Source organism: Salvelinus namaycush, chromosome 23 (genome assembly GCF_016432855.1).
Source record: "Salvelinus namaycush isolate Seneca chromosome 23, SaNama_1.0, whole genome shotgun sequence".
NCBI lineage: Eukaryota > Metazoa > Chordata > Actinopteri > Salmoniformes > Salmonidae > Salvelinus > Salvelinus namaycush.
In genome coordinates this window covers 24,077,864-24,101,323 of record NC_052329.1, presented here as the reverse complement: position 1 = coordinate 24,101,323, position 23,460 = coordinate 24,077,864, and the positions used below count along the sequence as shown (strand labels likewise).

General features: G+C 41.4%; 1 protein-coding gene across 2 annotated transcripts; it reads left to right on the top strand.

The window, feature by feature from the left end:
* The first annotated feature begins 272 nt into the window (after positions 1-272).
* On the top strand, positions 273-22,249 carry LOC120018215 (BICD family-like cargo adapter 1). 2 transcript variants are annotated; one of them, XM_038961288.1, is made up of 9 exons: positions 273-385; positions 6,266-6,481; positions 11,742-11,861; positions 12,241-12,387; positions 13,324-13,506; positions 16,937-17,107; positions 19,278-19,390; positions 19,685-19,805; positions 20,501-22,249. In XM_038961288.1, the coding sequence occupies exons 1-9, from the start codon at positions 338-340 to the stop codon at positions 20,738-20,740; spliced, it is 1,359 nt and encodes a 452-aa protein (XP_038817216.1). In that variant the 5' UTR covers positions 273-337; the 3' UTR covers positions 20,741-22,249. The 2 variants fall into 2 exon arrangements, with proteins under 2 accessions (XP_038817216.1, XP_038817215.1); XM_038961287.1 differs by lacking the exon at positions 273-385 and adding an exon at positions 899-1,578.
* Positions 22,250-23,460: the final 1,211 nt, after the last annotated feature.

Below are 23,460 nucleotides of genomic sequence, written 5' to 3'. Positions count from 1 at the left end.
CACCATATGTTTGAAGCGTGCGCTCCAAGCCGCGCTCCGCGATAATAACTATAAACAATAACTGATGGCCCACTCTCCCGATCGCAACAGATAGTTCAGATGAAAGGTAACAGTCGGTGGATTTACGTGGATTCATGGACGCACAGAACTTCTCAAGCAGACGGAGTTAAGGAAGAGAAAGCAGCGAGATCAGGCGATGCCGTTTTCCTCCTTTTATGTGGATGAGATCTGTCGGTCATTGCCACCTGACCTAATTAAAGCGCCCCTGGCCCAGCTGAGTAAGTGGCCATGAATTATTAGGATTATTCCACCAACTCCATGGGCCTTTTCTACAAGTATGTCTGGAGACACCTTCAGCTTTAGAAAGCAATACTCGACCTTTCAGGTATAAATCCCTCTCACAACCAATGGTTCAACTTCTTTTGTTTTTTTTCAACAATAGGTATGAAATTTAATGAGCATCTTTCCTGTTGATCCTTAGATATGGTAATCCCAAAGTATGTTACTTAACTGGAATATTGCATATAGAGGGTATCACACAGTCTTTAAGAGCAAACAATTCACACTTATTAAGGTTTAGGCAAAGACCAGATGCTTTGGAAAAAATATTTATCACATCGACTGCTCTACGAATCTGGTCAGATGGTGGCGTCATCTGCAAGCTGACATGATAATATCTCTGTCAGCAATAGAGATCCCTTTTTATATAGCTGGATTTAACAACACTTGTAAGAAGTTGGGTTGCAAGCAGGAAGAGGTAAGGCGAAATTCATTACTTCCTTTGCTCCTGTCCCTGCAAGTGTATACTCGTCAGACGTCATGAAACGTCATCAGAAGTGTCCACTTAATTTGAGGGCTGAGGGGATAGGGTGTCTTTTAAGTGTTTGGACTGCATGCAACCTATAGGCTACTCTTCCAGTTAGGCCAATTGAATATGAATCTGATTTAGTCAGTTATTGGACAATAATAAACCATTTTCGAATTTGGATGAAGATGTTAAGCTAGCACATTTTTATTGGAGTGGTCAGTAATTGATTTTGAAGCAATTGTTGCACAGCGCTGCGTTGGACGCGCAGGTTTAAGGTGCAATGGATTCCCTGGGGACCAGCCTACTTTCATGCTGGAGAGACCGGCTTGTCAAACCACAGGTTCAGTCGCACATAGGCTGTGGTAAAGCATACACCGGGGCTTAGGCAGCCGCTAAATAGTTATTGAAATGAAACTGAATGACTGAGTTGACAAATATTCCACAATAAATATCAAATAGTATTATTAGGAATAAATATCAAATAGTATTATTAGGCTATTTCCATAAACTCAGGAGCTATGGATCGACATGGTAAATGGAGTTTCAAACCGAAGAAGATGGAAGTGGAATTGGAGGATGATTTTTATTTTGATTATGATGCGTTAGAAATATCTGATTATCAAGACCCCAATGAACTTTTAGCTGCTTTGAAACAAAAGGAGAAAGACGTCATTTTGGCGGCCCAGCTGGGAAATGCATTGCTTTTGGAAAATCGTCAGTTGAAGGACCAGAGCGACAAATTTCATGAACAGTATGCAGACAAACTTGAGGTAAGAGAGAAGTGTCAAAAGAAACCTCTTGTGTTGTACAATATGATGAAGTTTGTGAATGTGTCATATGCTTGCTTGTCTTCATGTAAATGAAAACATGATTCACAAGCGCATCCAATTTGGATCTTGAGAAGTAGGCCTACGCAATGAGTCAATTTGTAAACCATTGTTCAAGATTCTTTCGAAAGAGTTTATAATTTTTTACTTATTTAGGGTAGGCTTTTCTCATTTTCTTTACATTTCTGTGCTGACTAAGCAACAGCAAATGTGTGACAATTAATAACTGAGAGAATCATAACATTATAGTTATGTAGGATACTGGATTCTACTCTGGCATGTTGATAATCATTCCAGACAGAGCAAGTCACAGTATCAACCAATGTTTTGACTATGATAACAGCCATTGATATACGGTGCATTTAGCTGCACCTGCAATTACATCTGCAAAACGTGTGCACGACCAATACTATTTTATTTTATTTGCTATGTGTTGACATATCAAACAAGGGAAATAACAACAAACAAGTCTTTACATCATGCAAGTCTTTATAATACAATATACTGTATAAATAGTACATTATAAAGCAGCACAATTTCACCCAAAATACCATACTTCAGGTTCACCTTTGATAATATTCACTAAGATATCATAGGTGGATGAATGGATCTAGTATTCTTAGGGGGCTACCGCCATATGATCATGATCTAAGGAGGCTAGCTCTTCCCTCTTCAAAGGAGATGTCATAAGAATGTACTGAGTCTGAGCTTCCTCTGAAAACAAAGACCAATTTTATTACACACAATGCACTCTTTCTCTGCTCTCTGAAAAGCTCTTTTGTGTTTTTGTGATAAGCCTGAGTTCCACGAACCCGCTCCCCTCCCTTTCCCTCACAGGTTTGCCAATTAATATGGACATCTCATTAGAACAGCACAGAGATGTATTCAGTAAATGGCACCCACCATGTGAGGGAAAGTATATACAGTGCCTTCAGAAAATATTCACACCCTTGCCTTTTTCCACATTTTGTTGCATTAGCGCCTGAATTTATAATGGGGTAAATTGATAATTGGGTCACTGGCCTATACACAATACCCCATAATATCAAAGTGGAATTATTTACACATTTAATGAAAAGCTGTAATGAGGCAATAAGTATTCAATATCTTTGTTATGGCAAGCCTAAATACTTTAAGTTCAGGAGTAAAAATGTGCTTAACAAGTCACATAATGAATTGCAGGGACTCACTATGTGTGCAATAATAGTGTTTCATTAATAGTGTTTAATGATTTTTGAATGACTACCTCATCTCTGTATCCCACACATACAATTATCTGTAATGTCCCTCAGTCGAGCAGTGAATTTCAAACACAAATTCTACCACGAAGACCAGGGAGGTTTTCCAATGCCTCGCAAAGGGCACCTATTGGTAGATGGGTAATGGAAAAAAAGCAGACATTGAATATCCCTTTGAGCATGGTGAAGTTGTTGATTACATTTTGGATGGTGTATCAATACACCCAGTCACTACAAATATACAGGCCTCCTTCCTAACTCAGTTGTTGGAGAGGAAGGAAACCGCTCAGGGATTTCACCATAAGGCCAATGGTGACTTTAAAACAGTTACAGAGTTTAATGGCTCTGATAGGAGAAAACTGAGGATCAACAAAATTGTAGTTACTCCACAATATTAACCTAATTGACAGAGTGAACAGAAGGAAACCTGTACAGAATAAAAAATGTCACGTGATCGGGTCTTTCTCACAGGCTACAAGTAAAGGCGCATGTCCTTATCCAATTCCGAGGTGCATATTGAAGATATTGGAAGAACTGTCCACATTTACTTTTCGTCAGCCAACAAGATGAGTAGGCCTAACGAACAGCAAAAGCACTAGCCTATGTCAATCTACTATTCCCCCATAGTACAAAGGTCGACCTATTCTGTGCAATAAATAAATATTCCAAACATAGTCTGGGACAGTTGTACAACCAGTAGCATCAAAAAACCTTTTTTACTCAATGTGGCTGATGCAACAGATCATAACGTTTAGCTTAAAATGTTGATAAACTATTAGGCCATTTCTTCACATTATAAGCACAGCAATGCACACATGGTAGTAGGCTATAAGCGCGAATGTTCCATTATCAGAGAACACCATTATCAAAAGTGACCACAAATGCAATTATGCATCTAATGCTTTTATTATAAAGGTGCATTTTTATGGTGAAAATTATCTTCACCAAACTTGAAACTCACACGCTGCTTATGTATGCCAGTTAGATCTACACCCCTTGTAAAGTGAATTAATGTGCTTAATTTTAAGAAGTTATTTGGTCACTTTAGTTGTGATACAAACCTTATTGAATCATATAGGCCTATGGGATTGGCTACATGAGGTGTGCAACTGTGATTCGATAAAGGCATTGTTTCTTATGCTGGGCATCATTCACAACCAACAATATATAATTCACAAGTGATAGGCTAATATTGTCACCTATCAGACTTTTCTTGATTTAATCTTGTCTGTACATACACTACCATTCAAAAGTTTGGGGTCACTTAGAAATGTCCTTGTTTTTGAAAGAAAAGCACATTTTTTTGTCCATTAAAATAACATCGAATTGATCAGAAATACAGTGTAGACATTGTTAATGTTGTAAATGACTATTGTAGCTGGAAACGGCAGATTTTCTTATGGAATATCTACATGGGCATACAGAGGCCCATTATCAGCAACCATCACTCCTGTGTTCCAATGGCACGTTGTGTTAGCTAATCCAAGTTTATCATTTTAAAAGGCTAATTGATCATTAGAAAACCCAATTATGTTAGCACAGCTGAAAACTGTTGTTCTAATTAAAGAAGCAATACAACTGGCCTCTTTTAGACTAGTTGATTATCTGGAGCATCAGCATTTGTGGGTTTGATTACAGGCTTAAAATGTCCAGAAACAAAGAACTTTCTTCTGAAACTTGTCAGTCTATTCTTGTTCTGAGAAATGAAGGCTATTCTATGCGAGAAATTGCCAAGAAACTGAAGATCTCGTACAACGCTGTGTACTACTCCCTTCACAGAACAGCGCAAACTGGCCCTAACCAGAATAGAAAGAGGAGTGTGAGGCCCCGGTGCACAACTGAGCAAGAGGACAAGTACATTAGAGTGTCTAGTTTGAGAAACAGATGCCTCACAAGTCCTCAACTGGCAGCTTCATTAAGTAGTACCCGCAAAACACCAGTCTCAACATCAACAGTGAAGAGACGACTCATGGATGCTGGCCTTCTAAGCAGAGTTCCTCTGTCCAGTACATGTGTTCTTTTGCCTATCTTAATCTTTTCTTTTTATTTGCCAGTCTGAGATATGGCTTTTCTTTGCAACTCTGCCTAGAAGGCCAGCATATATGTCTCAATTTTGTATATCTCAATTGTCAGTAGAACCCACGTTTGCTTTAGCAAGTCAGCCATATCAGCTATGTTTTTTTAAAAGGTGGTGGATGAGGCTGAATTAACTGTTTCTCTGCCAGACAAGGCTCTGCTGATAGCCAGGTGCAACAGTGGTAAGGTATTAGGACTGCTGTTGGGACAGCTTTATGTAGGCCCTAACAGTTTGTGGGCGCCGTTTGTCACCGACGTAGTGCAGTTAATGCATTGCTTAGTGTTGTGTAGTGGCTTTGCTGGCATGTATCTAAAAACATTTGGGGGGAGTTTGCCCCACCAAGATTTACATGCTAAAATCGCCACTATGTGAGGGTGTTTATCTTTAAGCTCTGAGGGATGGCACATGCAGCATCTGCAGTTCGTATCCCTTTCATTCTCACAAGGTCTGAATATGTAGCAAAAACATTAAGCATAAGATGCCCAGTCTGTATCTGGAGAGGATTCACATACCCATCTATAAGTATCCCTGGCTTGCTCAGTGTAGAATATTGGCCACAAAAAGAAGAGCCATATAAGTATGTTAGACCATTACTCTCGTCTTTAGGAATATTTCCCCAGGTCAGCATTGAAATGAACTGGCCATCATGAAGTAATGTAGTTGCGGTTATCACCCAATCTCTCAGATTTACACTTTCTCTTACTGCTACGCTGTATGGAATTGCATAAGCTTCCCAGAGAGGGCTGTAGCTCTTCTACATGTAGATCCAATAAGTGTCTGTAGCAGCCAGGGACGAATCCACATTAGGAGACAGATGTTTCGGAGACAGTTTTACTGCTGTCTGTGTGGATGGATAGATTTAATGTAGGGCTGTCTAGGCCTCGGTGGTGCAAGAACATGGATATTGATATAAGCCAGTTGCCAAGCCGTTTTATTGGTGTACTATTATGAAATAATGATAGTTTCTATTACCTTACATGAAGTATAATACAGGCTTGTGGTTATGTCACAGTCTAATTTAACATGTCTGGACTTTGATGCTGTGCGCTCTATAGAGTTTATAGATACAATAAAAAGATAGCAGGGGTGTATTAGAATGGCAGACAGGTGATGCATACTTGGTATTTCACCAATCTTCAATAAGTACACAGTAATAACACAGTAACAGCTACTGCACAAATACTCTTAGATTTTCTAATTTATTCATTTCTTGGATTAAAATGATCGAGTCGTGGTATCAGTCTCCTAATCACAGACCAAAGAGACCCCCATTGGCACGCATTCATTGTGCCCATCTGTTATGTGTTGCCCACAGGAGCTGGAGCAGGGCAGGCACGATCTTCAGGTGAAGCTGGAGGGGTGCCAGTCTGGGTGGGTGAGCCAGGTTGGGGACCTGGAGAAAGACGTGAGGGATCTGAGTGGCCAGGTGGACAGGCTGACCCAGGCCCTGACCGACGCAGACAGGGACAAGACCAGGGCCCAGGAGGAACATGCAGAACACACCCAGTGCCTCAGAGAACAGCTCAGCACAGTGAGTACATACCACCCCTTCACACCTGGGCCATGTTCATTAAGCACCAAATGGAAGAAAACAGACTGAAACTACATTTATTTTATTCACTAGCAATAAACCCGGCAATGAAGGCTAATGTTTTGACGCTAGCCTTTTTAGGAATGCTGTACATAAGACCCTTTTTTAAAATTTTGACCATATAAAGTGACACATGAAAATATTTCTCTATTAAGGCAGAAGTAAAGAAAAGCTAGCCATTGTAACCTAACCTATGCCTGGGGTTAGAGCCAACATCAGATAAGATGGGGTGTTACCCAATCTACCTACTGAAAATAAATGTAATGTACAAAGACCAACGCTGTATAAAGCAAGGCCACAGATATTAGGTAATACATAATAATAGTAGCTAGTAAGTAATACACAGACAGTACATATAAGCATTAATATGTAGATAGAAATCGAGATTAACCTGAGATTAAGAGAACCCACCTCAGCAGTTCAGGATCAGTTTAGGATCAGGTGATAGGTCAGGTTGTTATTACATTAATAAGTCATTAAGGTAGTTTGCCTAAAGGCAAAACATCCAGCTGGGAGGCTATAGGAATGGACGCCAACATTTTGTAAAGAAGAATATGGAGTAGGAACTGAAATAATTTGTTTCAAGACTCAATAAGTCTTCAGAGCAGGGAGACATCAGTGGAAGGTTGAAAAAGACTCATATCTGGAATTGGTCTTTGAATTGTATCAATCATCACTGGAATAAGTCGGTGAGTTAATTATATACTGAGCCATGTGGCTATGACATGTAGAAAACCCCTAGACCACGTGATGGGAAAACCACAGCTGTCAGTGTCTGTACTCAGTCTGCAGTCATGTCCATGCTTCAATGTGACTCATGTTTACTTTATTATAACTATATCCACAATGATACTTAATATTAACACTACGACACCTGTTTGTAATGGTGAGGTCCTGGGTTATCCCTATAAATGCTGTACCTAAGACTGGAAGCTTGCCGTTGCGATTAACAAGGTATTTTATAGTCTCTTATCAGTTTTGTAGGTACAGTTGAGCTTATTGGCTAAAGTAACAGTCTCTTGTGTACTAGGCTAGCAACCTTGAGTGGGCCGCTAGACTAGTGCTCTGCAAACTTACAAGAAGGGTGTTGTTTTGTATTGCCGAATGTTATGATCGTGACGTAAACTTACAGTTAATGAAACGCATGACTAACCACCTGGCTGTAGTAAGCATGGAAGTTGAATATCTAACTCCAGTCCAGTGCACAGACATAAGGCAATGGAAAAAAGCACAACCTCGTTTTGACTCCTCAGTAGTCTTCAGTTCAGATAGAGGAACCATAATTGTCACTCCACCCTGTGTAGAGGAAATCTCTTCTATTTATCACTCACAGTCCCCCAAAACGGGCAGGAAAAGGTCTATTTACAGGAGCTATCTCTCAATCTGAGTTCTGGAGGAGGAGGAAGTGGAGAGAAGTGGGTTCTTTCTGCTGGCTGGCTTCCACCGTGGGTGACTGAGTTCTCTGGAAATGTAAACGTAAAAGAACAGCTAGAGAGTAGTACTTCAGACGCTGTTCTTGCGGAGAGGAAAGGTTTGAAGAGTGTTTCTCTCGGTCTGGTCGCTGACATCTTCTTACCGGACGCGGTAGTGAACGGTGGTGTTGGTGGTACCCCTCTTTCCAGGTGTGCAGCACTGCCTGGCATTGTGAGTGTGTGTGTGTGTGTGTGTGTGTGTGTGTGTGTGTGTGTGTGTGTGTGTGTGTGTGTGTGTGTGTGTGTGTGTGTGTGTGTGTGTGTGTGTGTGTGTGTGTGTGTGTGAGAGTATATATAACGATACAATCAGTGTACCTAAAAAGAGATATCGATAGAGTCTGTGTACAGCAGTGTCTGGGTGGGACTGTATGTTTGGTTGAAGTGGTTCTATAGTACCAAGGTCTGATGGGCCTAACTGTAGTGTGTGAGCTTAGCAGACCATGACAGTATTCTGGGGGAGAGAGGTTACCAGACAGTCAGCCTAGGAGTGTGAGCGCTCCAATATATCACCTTGACCTATGGTCACACAGCCAGGAAAACAGATATCCATTTCAGCTAATACATACACTATATATACAAAAGTATGTGGACACTCCTTCAAATTAGTGGATTCGGCTATTTCATCCACACCTGTTTCTGACAGGTGTATAAAATTGAGCACACAGCCATGCAATATCCATAGACAAAAATTGGCAACAGAATGGCCTTACTGAAGAGCTCAGTGACTTTCAACATGGCACCGTTGTAGGGTGCCTACCTTTCCAACAAGTCGGTTCATCAAATTGAATCTGGGTTTGGCAGATGCCAGGAGAATGCTACCTGCCCCCAATGCATAGTGCCAACTGTAAAGTTTGGTGGAGAAGGAATAATGGTCTGGGGCTGTTTTTCATGGTTCGGGCTAGGCCCCTTAGTTCCAGTGAAGGGATATTTTAACGCTACAGCATACAATGACATTCTAGACGATTCTGTGCTTCCAACTTTGTGGCAACAGTTCAGGGAAGGCCCTTTCCTGTTTCAGCATGACAATGCCCCATACACAAAGCGAGGTCCGTACAGAAATGGTTTGTCGAGATCGGTGTGGAAGAACTTGATTGGCCTGCACAGAACCCTTACCTCAACTCCATTGAACACCGTTGAGATGAATTGGAACGCTGACTGCGAGTCAGGCCTAATCGCCCAACATCAGTGCCCTAGCTCACTAATGCTCTTGTGGCTGAATGGAAGCAAGTCCCTGCAGCAATGTATGGAAGCAAGTCCCTGGAGCAATGTTCCAACATCTAGTGCAAAGCCTTCCCAGAAGAGTGGAGGGGGGACCAACTCCATATTAATGCCCATTTTTGGAATGAGAAGTAAGACAACCAGGTGTCCACATACTTTTGGACATGTAGTGTATTTCTAGAGACCACTAGAAATGCTTACTGTTGCTGTTCACCTCGGTTGTGAAGGAAGTGTGAAAACTATGTTGATCTTCGCCAGTCAGAGACTGGTTCGTTATCAGGTTTTGCTGTATCTATGAATGTTATTCAAACAGTTGAGTGTGAGAGGAGTATTTTGACAATCTATGACTCTCTGGCAGTGTCATTGTTATTGTTTGATTCTCTATCCCATCAGCAGTTTTCAACTTGAACATGCAGATGATAGAAAAGTATTGATGGATCTTGGTTCACTGTTCCATAGAATGCCTAATCATTATTCCTCTGAACAATGCTTCACCCAGAGTCTAGCATTCACTTCTGTTAGTTCTAGTGTACTTCATACAGATTTTCTGTGGAAGCTCAAGTCAAACACTTGCATTGAAATAACATGATGTAGACATATTTTTAGTGAAGGGATGTGTTACTCTAAAGGGAGAACGGTTACAGTTTCATAAACTGGAATTGAGAACAACTCTTGGTTGATTAAACGTGTAGCCTATCTCTCTGTTTGGTAGTACCTTTTCAGAAATGACATTATTGTCCAATCTTATTGTCCAATACAGGAAAAGGCCTCCAAGGAAGTCATTTATTTTTCCAACATAAGGAAAGAAACCAGTGCACATGTCTCAAACAAGGAGGTGAATTTTTTTTATTTTCATCACTAGTGTGATGAATCATGCCATTCTACAGGTGAAAAATACATTCAACCACTAAGGGTTTAGCTAAGGTTTTCAACTTTAGATTTAGACACCAACCAACGTGATGATTTCCATGGTGATGACACCTGTTATATCCCTCACTCCTGATTTTATGTTTATGTAGAGTTAGACACCCTTGTTTGACCTTTGACTCAGACAGCCTCACACCACTTAGAGAGGGAAGCGCTAGGAAGATCCATCATTGGAGAAGATGTAAATCTATCACTCTTTCCATTGAGGGGGTTCATCACATGATGTTTGTGCTACTGGTATCTATGACCCATCCCAGGGGAATGCTATACTTTGTCCCACCACTCTGAGAAGACCCTTGGGTTCTACTAATGCAGTAGGAGTCAGCTGCTATGTGCATCACAGTTTAGTGTTGGAGCTCGGGGGTGGGGGGGTTGTTGTATTTGATTTTGTGTCCCTAACAAGTGGAGTGTCTCTGTGGATTCCTAATGGTCCGCTCGCTCCATTTTCCATAGTAGCGCCAAGATAAGCCATGGACGGGACTCTGGGGCAGATTGACGCAAACGTGCATCCCTGCCACTCCCCCTACAGTGTGTGGCTACATGCCCTCTGTTTTTGTTTCTGTCAATGCTCATTCAACTACCCCAGCCTCCATGCACCCCCCCAGTAACATCCCCAATGTTCTGTGCCTAACGTGGCATGGGGATGTCACTGCCAAGACCAAGATTCTCCAGTTGCGCCATCTGCTGTGGCCCTTTCATCCTGTATTGTGTGTGCGTCTGTGTGTGTGATGGGAGCTGACATGGGCCCACCATACTGCTGAGTCAGTGGGACCAGGGGTGTGTGTGTGTTTGAAGGTAGGGGTTAGGGGGCCAAAGAACTGGCACAGTGCCAATACATTCCTGTCTCTCTCACTTTTGTATTTGGAAATGTTTTTGTTTTGTTCCAATGAGTTCTACATTGGAACCTATGGCATATAACCTTTTTAGTAAGGGAAAAACTTTCCTCAAGTTTCGGTATACTCTTAGAAAAAAGGGATCCGAAAGGGTTCTTCGGCTGTCCCCATAGGCGAACCCTTTTTTGGTTTCAGGTAGAGCTCTTTTGGATTCCTGTAGAATCCTCTGTGTAAAGGGTTCTACCTGGAACCAAAAAGGTTTCTTCAAAGGGTTATCCTATGGGGACAGCCAAAGACCCTAACCGTAACACTTTTAGGTTCTAGATAACACTTTTTTATCCTAAGAGTTTAGGCATATGTCAATAATTGCTTACTGTGCCATCTTGTAGTTAATGGAACAACGGTCCCACAGAGAGAAGTTTTGAGTTGTTTTGTTATGACGAAAACATAAGCACATGTGCTGGAGGCAAGAACCATTCCTCTGACTGTAGTATGTGATCTTAGTTTTCCATTTACAGCATAGCTCACAGCAACCAATAATACAGATTCACTTATTTAATATCTATGATTTTATATTACACTTCCTCATATCTATTTTAGATATTTATCTCTGGATTTAATATCTAGTAACTTAGTCTCAGGTATTTTCGTCTCCTGAACCTGGTGCCTTTTTCTCTGGTCTGCCCTGTTTCTCTATGTACATCTAATACCTCTCTCCTGTCTTTGGTGTCTGTCTGTGTTGCGGTCTAGGTGATGGAGGTGGAGAGGGCGATGACCAGTGAGCTGCAGACCCTGAAACAGGAGCTTCAACAGAAAGGCCACCACAACAGACCACAGGAGGAGGAGCTGCTTAGTGCCATGAGGGAGCAGGTAGGCTATGCACACACACACAGTTTTGTATTGCTATCCTTGTGGGGACCAAATAATTTATTCCCATCCAAAATCCTATTTTCTCTAACCCTTAACCCTAACCTTAACTCTTAACCTAACCTTAACTCTAAGCCTAACCTTAACCCCAAACCCTAAAACTATACCTAACCCTAACTCCTAACCCTAACCTTAATTCTAATCCTATTTGTAAGCCTAACCCTTAAACCTAATCTGTAAGCCTAAAATAGCGTTTCTCCTCTTGGTGACTGGCAACATGTTTTACTAACCTTGTAAGTACTGATACCCACAAGGATTGTTAAACAAACACACAGAAACACACACACACACACACACTTTCTCACTCCCTGTGTGTGTCCAGGTGGTGCGTCTGTCCCAGAAGGAGCAGGCTCTAGAGGAGCAGCTGGAGAGTGTGTGTCAGGAGAACGCAGACCTACGCAACAGACTGGCCTCCCTACACACACGCTTAGCTCTACAGGACCAACACAACCAGCAGCAGAGCCAACAGGTAAACATACACAATTTTTACTTTTGTTATCTTTCTCCTTGTTTACTCATTAATATCACGTCAATAGTGCAAAGTTGCCCAAGTGACCCTGGGATACACTGTGGTAATTGGGGTTTAATAGCAGCGTAATTTCCACGTGCTTTTTTAGCCCATAGATTGTTGTATTTTGTATTGTTGTATTTTGTTGTCACTCAAATATCACATGAATACGCATAAGAGATATCAAAATGCATAGAATTGCAAGAAAATTTGCTTTAAAATTGCAACATTTTCTTTGCACCCCATGACAAAATAAACTTTAAACCTGCAAAATTCTCTCCACTGACGAGGGGTGTGAACAGTTTGTGTCATGAACAGTGCTTTTGCCCATAGAAAGAGACGTGGTGCATGCGTGCGGAATAGAAAGTTTGGGAACCCCTGATCTATGGAAGGTTTTGCTTTAAAATAGACTCATCCCTCCCATTGTCACGTCATTTCAACTTGTAAGGCTGGATTCCACACATGTGCCGTAGTGGAGTTTCTGCACCAGGCTGGAATCTGGCATGTTAGGATTTCACAGTGGTTGAATGGCAGTTTACATTTTTGACATAGCTTTTCCAATAGCACTGTATGTTGATATAGTTAACATATTGTGTAATATGTGATTTATGGATGACATTGGCATGTTATGTATACTTGTGTGTCTCTAGAGCAAGATCTGCTTTTCAATAGTGAAACTGATGGGGTCTGAATCTCAATATGTTTGCATAATGTGGTTGATTTTAGATGACGTTGACCAGACCTTATGTATCTCTCTTTGTGTGCGTTTCCCTCTGTGTGTGTGTGTGTGTGTGTGTGTGTGTGTGTGTGTGTGTGTGTGTGTGTGTGTGTGTGTGTGTGTGTGTGTGTGTGTGTGTGTGTGTGTGTGTGTGTGTGTGTCCCTCTCTCTGTATGTAGCTGGCGGAGGCATGGCAGGAGGCTGCGGCGGCGAGGGGGCGTTCCCAGCAGCTTCAGGTCCAGGTGGAGGAGCTGCAGGAGGAGGTCTACCTGCAGGACAGAAGTAACCATGGAAACACATCCCTACTGTCTGAGCTGGAGACCAGTCTAGACACCATGGGCCTGGGCAATGACAGAGAACAGGTAACACTATAGAAATTAGAAGACATGGGACCTGGGACATAAGAGACAGGGAATCCAGGACAAAGGCAAGGGTTAGTACACTTATCCTGGGTTAATACCGTTGGTACATACATCGTCTTAGTACATACATCATGGTCAGAGTTAGTGGCCAAGATTGTTATGATCTCTATCTTTATACTCTTAGAAAAAAAGGTGCTATCTAGAACCTTAAAAGAGTTCTTCAGAAATAAGAGACAAAAGGTTATCGCACATATCCTGGGTTAATACCCTTGGGACATACATAGTCTTAGTACATACAGTACCAGTCAAAAGTTTGAACACACCTACTCATTCCAGGGTTTTTCTTTATTTTTACTATTTTTCTACATTGTAGAATAATGTTGAAGACATCAAAACTATTAAATAACACATATGGCGTCATGTAGTAACAAAAAAAGTGTTAAACAAATCAAAATATATTTTATATTTGAGATTCTTCAAAGTAGCCACCCTTCGCCTTGGTGACAGCTTTGCACACTCTTGGCATTCTCTCCACCAGCTTCATGGATAGTCACCTGGAATGCATTTCAATTAACAGGTGTGCTTTGTTAAAAGTTAATTTGTGTAATTTCTTTCCCTCTTAATGCGTTTGAGCCAATCAGTTGTGTTGTGACAAGGTAAAGGTGATATACAGAAGATAGCCCTATTTGGTAAAAGTCCAAGTCCATATTATGGCAAAAACCATCATGCGCTATGATGAAACTGGCTCTCATGAGGACCGCCACAGGAAAGGAAGACCCAGAGTTACCTCCGCTGCAGAGGATACGTTCATTAGAGTTAACTGCACCTTAGATTGCAGCCCAGATAAAGGCTTCACAGAGTTCAAGTAACAGACACATCTCAACATCAACTGTTCAGAGGAGACTGCGTGAATCAGGCCTTCATGGTTGAATTGCTGCAAAGAAACCACTACTAAAGGACACCAATAATAAGAAGAAACTTGCTTGAAAACCTGAGTAAAGGACATTAGACTGGTGGAAATCTGTCCTTTGGTCTGATGAGTCCAAATTTGAGATTTTTGGTTCCAACCGCTGTGTCTTTGAGATGCAGTGTAGGTGAACGGATGATCTCCGTATGTGTGGTTCCCACCATGAAGCATGGAGGTGGTGTGGGGGTGCTTTGCTGGTAACACTGTCAGTGATTTATTTAAAATTCAAGGCACACTTAACCAGCATGGCTACCACAGCATTCTGCAGCGATACACCATCCCATCTCGTTTGCACTTAGTGGGACTATCATTTGTTTGTTTTTCCAGGCTGTGTAAGGGCTATTTGACCAAGAAGGAGAGTGATGGAGTGCTGCATCAGATGACCTTGCCTCCCCAATCACCTGACCTTAACCCAATTGAGATGGTTTGGGATGAGTTGGACTGCAGAGTGAAGGAAAAGCAGCCAACAAGTGCTCAGCATATGTGGGAACTCCTTCAAGACAGTTGGAAAAGCATTCCGCATGAAGCTGTTTGAGAGAATGCCAAGAGTGTGCAAAGCTGTCATCAAGGCAAAGGGTGACTACTTTGAAGAATCTCAAATATAATATATATTTGATTTGTTTAACACTTTTTTTTGGTCACTACGTGATTCCATATGTGTTATTTCATAGTTTTGATGTCTTCACTATTATTCTGCAATGTAGAAAATAGTAAAAATAAAGAAAAACCCTTGAATAGGTGTGTCCACACTTTTGACTGGTACTGTATATCAGGTAGAACCCTTATGGTTCCAGGTAGAACACTTTTAGGTTCCATATAGAACACTTTTTTCTAAGAGAATATAACGTATGAGGTGTTAGAAAGATACAGAGAGATACACAACCATGCAATCAAAGTCCACTGCCTGTATGTAATAGAAATTTCCAGGTGAACAAAAAGGAGAGCAGTCTTTTCTGGCTTATTGCAACAGGGAGACACCACCCAGCACAGAAGCAGAAAAAATAACTGGCCTCTTGGAGACAGGCCCTTTATATCCTAATCACACAGCACCAAATGTTCTGTATACATTAGCCTTGTAGGAAGTTAAAGCAAAAAGGCAGTGACTTTGTCAGCTTCTACAGAATCACATAGTGTCTATAGAATGTCATCAATACAATAAAACCGTGAATAATCAGTTTGTCCTCTGCCCTCCAGTCTGGCGTCAATCACTATCTACAGATATGAGAATAATCCATAACATTCAGCATCAAGTCTAGTGACATCAACCTGCACCTTGAGTGTCAAAAATTGAACACTGGAAATTATGTGTATTACAGAAACTCCAAATATGTTAAACATGGTGCTTAAATATTCCCATGACACTGTAATGGAAGAATGATACATAGCAACAGAACGTTCTAGGTATGTTATTGGTGATGGTACCTCTGTAAAGGAACACTTCTTAACTTGTGTGTCCTGACTTCAAAGAGAAAGAAACAACAAGAGGAACATTCTTTTTTGAGAGCTTTGCCATTAGCTACTGAGGTGTGAATGCATTACAGCTCCTACAATTTGTAGAAAACAGTGATAATGAATGCTTGAAACCAAGCATAAAAGGTGAGAAAGAAAGATAAATATTTTGCTAAATTTTGACTGTCTGATTCTGTCATTATTTTGCTTTGTTTTCTTCCATACCTGGAAACTGATCTTTTAGTGCACCCATGAGTCATTCGCTAGCCTACATTTCCTGCTTGGTTGAATCACCTAAGCTAGATGGATCTTTCTACTTCTAAATGTCAGAGAGCACACACATTCAGTCAGGTTTTGTGTTAAAGTGGTTATACCTATGGAAGTCTCAAAGAAAAAAACAGTGATCTTTGACTCTTAAAAGCTCTAGGGAAAGACTTAAGGTAGTGAGATGATTTGTAAGTCGCTCTGGATAAGAGCGTCTGCTAAATGACTTAAATGTAATGTAAATGTAGATGAGGTATTTAACTCAATCATTGAGAGATATAAATAACGAACACAGCACTCTACAAAGTTCCTTCCTCTGATGTCATCTAGGCCTAGGAAGTGTCAAGTTCAAGAAAATGGGATCACCAACTTTTTAATAACGTTAACCCACTTATTGTTATTTTACCTTTCCTCCTCAGTAATGAGTTTGACACTTTTGAAACCTGAGGAAACGAGTAGTCATAATGTAGGCTGAGCAAAATGCAGTTCCACTGAGCTACACATTCACACATTGTAGTGTTAAAATAACACAGAACTCATTGACCTAACACACCATAGTCGCAACATAGTGTTATTAGTGTTAGTCTTTCCAATGAGTTTTTTACCACAGTGCTACTGCTTGTTATATGTGGCTGAATTTAGGCCGGTTTACCTGTGTTCAAATGTTTTTGTTATAAACACTATCCAATACAATTTGATTTAATCTCATATCTCTCTCTTTCTCTGTTCTTTCTGTTCTCTCTCCAATAGATGACCCAGGAGGTTCTGTCTATCTTGGAGCTGCTGCGACCCCTGATCCAGGTAGTGAAGACTCCAGAGAGATCAGAGTTTACAGGTCAGGAGGAAGGAGACCTGCAGGCCATGCTGCTCCAGTTACATGGTGTGGCTCAGAAACTGGCCAACCACACCCATATCCCTCAGGTGAGGAGTCATCCTGGAAACCAAGCCGCTAACTAACTCTAACAATAGGCCAGTGATGTGCAGACAGGGTAGGCAAGGTAGCTTTTTTAATCAAATAAATAAAGCTGTTGTCAAAAGGTTTTCATGCTTAAAATCCCAAAATGTGCTAAAACTGCATTACAAGCTCTTGTCGGTCTGTGCCTACCATCCCCATCCATTCAAATCCATACATTTTTCCATGAGGCAGAGAGAACTTTACAATTTAAAAGCTTAAATTACAGTGCATTTATGGGGGGGATACAATAAGTGTTGAAAAATGTATTGGGTGGAAGGCTGCTACTGCGACCTTAACAACCTAAACAATACCCTCATCAAACACGAAAAATCAGCATTGCACACCCAATACTAGATCACCCTCAAAAAATTGGGGGACACACGAATCGATATGCCGTTAAATGAGCAGCAAAAACAACAAGTCACCATGCACAATGCTAAGGTAAAGGAAAACCGTGAGATTTTGAAGGACCTTACTAGGGGGGGGGGGGAATTGTTAGCGTTTCAGGGAAGCCTTATGATGAGAGTACAAGCTAATGTAATTGTGGAAACTATGTATAGTTATTGTGAACCTTTGTTGAAAAAGACGAAAGGTTAACTACAGTGGGTATTCACCCCCTTGGATTGTTTCACATTTTGCTGCATAACAAAGTGGGATTGAAATAGATTTAATTGTGATTTTGTTGTTGTTGATCTACACAAAATTATCCATATGGATGGATCAACAACAATTGTAGTGACTCCACAATAATGACCTAAATGACAGCGTGAAAAGAAGAATACAAATGTACAGAATACAAATATTCAACAACAAAAAATGCATCCTGTATGCAACAAGGCACTAAAGTAATACTGAAGAACAAAAAAACGGCAAAGGAATACACTTTCTGGCCTAAATGCAAAGCCTTTATTCAATTCCCCCATATAATTAATATACTGTATGCTCTGTTGGGAGAAAGAAAGAAAAAACAGTCTACCTTACCTGTAAGGTGCTATTGCGCTTGTCATACAATACCTTGTACCGGTATAAGTACAGATGACTTTGGAGTTATGTCAGTGCTGTGGTTTTTGGTTTGGATCTCTGTTGAGGCGTTGTTGTTAGAAGCCTGTGGCGGGGATCTGGGAGAGGACAGGTTGGTAATGTTGAATGCTTCATAGATCACAGCAGGCACAGTCTATTATTCCCACTGGGAAACCCACCTTCCCGGGAAAGTGTCTGTCATAAACAATGCAGTGTCTCCCCTAGTTTTAGTGCCTACACTGGTCATAGAGAGAAAAAGGGAAACTAGACTGGTGAAATCATGACAAAACAGGAATTTAACCAAAGGATGAAACGAGAAGCACTAACAGAAGATGAAAATGAACATCGTCTACCGGAGAACCGACCTGAATATTAGATGGACAACGGGTAAAGGAGCAAGGTCAACACTGATACATAGATAATAGATAAATCACCTTCCACCTTGTGTGCTGGGCTGAGCTGAATGTAAGAGGCCTCATTGTTCAGTTACCTGAGTCCTCAGTACAGTGTCCGGGTTCCCACATGAATTGCCGGCCCTGACAACAAAGGCTGGATTCATCCCCTAGGAGACAGAGACATTAACACAGAGATCAGGTGTCAGTCAGGCCTGCGTTCCATGGAGATTTAGATAAATAACACAATAAAAGGAGTTTCTGTGTTGCTGGCCTATCTATGTGGGGCTTTAGGGGCTGGGGACTGGGCTGGAGAGAGAGTGAGGGGTTTTTCAGTACAGTGGTAGTCAGGTTACAGCTCTGAATTTCCAGTAAATACCATGAGCTACTGTTTTAAAACACAACACCCACCGGTCCTGTGTGTTCACTCATAGAGTAGCAGGTCAATAGAACACCCCAGGCTAGAAACAATGCCCTCTAATGTAATTTTAACCTAATTTGACAGTGTACATAACTAAGCACCACAGACACTGAATACTCAGCTTTAGTCGTGGTTACGTTGGCTCATCTTAGTGTGTGGGGTTTGTGCGCTACCTTGTGGTCATGTTGGTTATGAGTTCGTGATACAGCAGAAGTTGAACCCAATACATTAGCGTTGCTAATATTGGACTCAGACCATGGTTTCAGTTCACTATATTCTCTCTTGTCCTCTCCCCTCTTTTAGATCTCCCAGCTGCAGGAAGAGAATGCTGAGCTGAGGCTGAGGCTCGGAAACAGACAGGATGAGGAAGAGGTGGCCCAACAGGCCATCAGAGACAGAGATGAAGCCATAGCTAAGTAAGTGGTTTTGCCTTTATCATTTAGTTATTTTCTGCCTTTATCGTTTAATAATTTTCACTCTTTGTAATTTCCTTCAATGTTATTTTCAAACAGCATTTAGCATTCATAAAGTGACATGTTCCATTTATATATAGTTCATGCCATTTTATGTGTACTGTAAATGTAACATATGTTCCTGTGCTGGGTTGTCGTTGGAAGATTGCCATGGGCTTTCCACATTGGTTTGCTATGAATCTATGATCATGTCACTGTGACTTAAAATGTGTTTGTCCCCCTGTTTCATCATGTCAGGAAGAACCTGATGGAGGCGGAGCTGATGAGGAGTAAGAACGACATGATGTGTCTGAACAACCAGCTGCTGGAGGCTATCCAACGCAAGCTGGAGCTGTCTCAGGAACTAGAGGCCTGGCAGGTGGGTCTCCACGGTCTCTCTGTCTGTCTCTGTTTCTATCACCCCCCTTCTCTCTCTGTCTGTCTTTTGCTCTCTTTCTGTCTCTGTGTCTCACTTTATCTATCTCTATTTTTCTCCCTTCCTCTGCCCCTCTTTCACACTCCAGTAACATATTAGGGCACTTTCATAAGCTCTGAGTAAATATTAACATTGGTTTAATTAAGCCTAATGTCTTTAGTGCACTTCCAATAGTGAAAATTTAATCCTTGGTCACAGAGTCGGAATTCTAGTATTACATAGAGACTGCTCTTTAGCTGTAGTGTTCCCACTGGGGTTAGGGACACGGCAACCTTTAAACAGCCCTCTAAGTTTGGACTGAAGGGATCTGAACAGATTGACAGGTGGCCAAGGCTAGAAGAATCTTTCTGCTACTCTAGTCTACTGCTGAGTCATGGTGCTAGTGCGAGGCCATCTGCTGGGTGACTACCTCCCTCTAGTGGTCATATGAAGACATGGCAACATTCACTGTAACTGACCAGTTCAATAGAGATGATTTGAAACTTTCCTACAATTTCAACATCATGGTATTTGAACTGTAATTAAGCTCTTTAAGTGTATTTAAGCTCTTGTTATATCCAGCTCTTGCATTTAAAATGTATGTGAAGTCTAAAGCTCATTATCAACAGAGGTGTAATGTTTTTATTTATTTTCTTCAGGATGATATTCAGATCATCATCAACCAGCAGCTGAGGACCCAGCAGCAGTCGGAGCAGGTCCAAAGGAAGCCTGCCTCCAACCCCATGTCCTTCTGGAGGAGACCCAACACAGCTTCCTCCACCAGGCCCCGCCGGCCCTCCTCCCCTGCCTCCTGGACCTCTGAGGCTGGGCAAGAGAAGACCCAGTCCCCCTGGAGAGACTGGCTCCGACCGGGCAAGGTGGCACAGCCTGGCAAATAGTGAGCTGGTATGTCTGTTGCCTCACTGTGGAGGACTGGCACATAGCACAGAACTGTCTTGACCAGCTGCCCGTTGAAGAAGTCGAGTCGTCAAGGCAGGAACAAGCTGGTGGAACACTACTGAGTGGAACTATCAGTCTTGGTAGATAGAGTACCAAGCAGAACAGGACAGGCCGAACGCTCAGTTATGTAGGAGACTTCAGTAGAGTATTAGAATTCAAGACCATGGTGTGTTGGAAACAAGGACCAGATAAGAGCCCTGATGGACAAAGAGCTATCAATAAGTAGAGAGTAGTTTCCCCACTGTCACTGAGAAGAACCTAAGCACATAAAAAGCATGTTAGAGCGGTTAAAGACTAGCATGGTAACTACTAGCATGGCCAGGGAGTCACACACTATTATGGTGAGAGTCACGACAAGGAAAGATGGTTATAAGTTGTGCCTTCTTCTGCCTTATAATTATGTTTTTTGTTGTGAAGTCGTTGATGCCTGAGATTGTGAATGTATGTGTGAATGTCAATGTTTGTAAGAATACTGACAGTATTTGCTCAGACTATTTATTTCATCCAACCTTTATTTAGGCAATGTACAGACAGACTGGAGGGAAATGAGTTGATAGATTGACTGGACTCTGACAATAAGACATAATGAAGTTAGTATTCACCTATAATCATGTTGTAAATATTTAGCTATTTAGAAACCCAGTAAGATGATATCAGATCTAAGTGGTATTCCACTCACTACAGTCTGTTCAAAAGATGTAACAATATTACATGTTGCCTGCTGTCTATGCAAAATGGTTTCCATTATGTATCCAGAGAAAACAGCCTTTAGTAGAAAATAACCAAATATACAATAGGTGCTAATAAATAAACCCATGATTTACAGTATTTCATGGGTTCTCATGTGAAATGTTATGTGAACTAGATACAATATGATTTATGTTCAAAATGCATTTCATGCATTGTATTCTTACCTTAAGGGTCTTTTTGCCACATAACTGAAGGGGACATTTTGGGGGAAGGGTGCAATATAGATAAACTCTAACTAGGATGGCCATATAAGGTCATACTTATTTTGTTCACAGTGCCAGAACAATCTTATATATATTTTTTTTAATCTAATGGACAGAATGCTGTCCATATGTTGTCAACACATGAAGTAAGTTCTGTTCTGTTGTTTATCGACATTTGGTATTTGTTTATTTACATTTAGGTTTTAATTGACAAAATCAGTATGTCCTCAGACTATTTGATTTAGTGAAAAACAGAACAATGCTGATTGAATGACTGAAAACATCTAGTACTTGCAACTCTTATTGCAGAAGAAATAATGCAAATATTTTGATTCATATTACTAATTGTTGTAATATATGAATATGATCAAAGTGCATGCATGATGTTGTGTATCATGATGTATGTAGTTTATGTATTCTATATGTAGATGGCATTTATGTATTAGTGAACTCAATGTCCTTTACACTGAAAATAAAGTCATTTTTCATACTTGATATGCTATGGCCTTTGATTAATAGTTCGCATAACATACTGTGTTGCCTGCAGCACTAGTTCTCAATCCTGGTCCTGGGGACCCGAAGGGCTGCACATTTTTGTTTTTGCCCTTGCACTACACAGCTGATTCAAATGATCAACTCATCATGAGGCTTTGATGATTTGAATCAGGTTGGTAGTGCTAGAGCAAAAATAAAAATGTGCAACCCTTTGGGTCCCCAGGACCAGGAAAGAGAACCACTAGCCTACAGGATACAGCTGGTTATCCACATAGAAGCAGGAATGCTGCGCAGAAGAAATATCAGCCCACGGAGAGAAGCACAAGATTGAACTTCACTCAACTTTCTAGAGCAGTGGTCACCAACCGGTCGATCGCGATCAACTGGTCGATCTCCAAGGCATTCCTAGTCCAAACATTTCTGTAAAAAACCCAACTAAACTCAGCAAAAAAAGAAACGTCCCTTTTTCAGGACCCTGTCTTTCAAAGTTGATTCGTAAAAATCCAAATAACTTCACAGATCTTCATTGTAAAGGGTTTAAACACTGTTTCCCATGCTTGTTCAATGAACCATAAACAATTAATGAACATGCACCTGTGGAATGGTCGTTAAGACACTAACAGCTTACAGATGGTAGGCAATTAAGGTCACAGTTATGAAAACTTAGGACACTAAAGAGGCCTTTCTACCGACTCTGATAAACACCAAAAGAAAGATGCCCAGGGTCCCTGCTCATCTGCATGATAGTGCCTTAGGCATGCTGCAAGGAGGCATGAGGACTGCAGATGTGGCCAGGGCAATAAATTGCAATGTCCGTACTGTGAGACGCCTAAGACAGCGCTACAGGGAGACAGGGCGGACAGCTGATCGTCCTCGCAGTGGCAGACCATGTGTAACAACACCTGTACAGGATCGGTACATCCGAACATCACACCGGCGGGACACGTACAGGATGGCAACAACAACTGCTCGAGTTACACCAGGAATGCACAATCCCTCCATTAGTGCTCAGACTGTCCACAATAGGCTGAAAGAGGCTGGACTGAGGGCTTGTAGGCCTGTTGTAAGGCAGGTCCTCACCAGACATCACCGGCAACAACGTCGCCTATGGGCACAAACCCACCGTCGATGGACCAGACAGGACTGGCAAAAAGTGCTCTTCACTGACGAGTCGTGGTTTTGTGTCACCAGGGATGATGGTCGGATTCGTG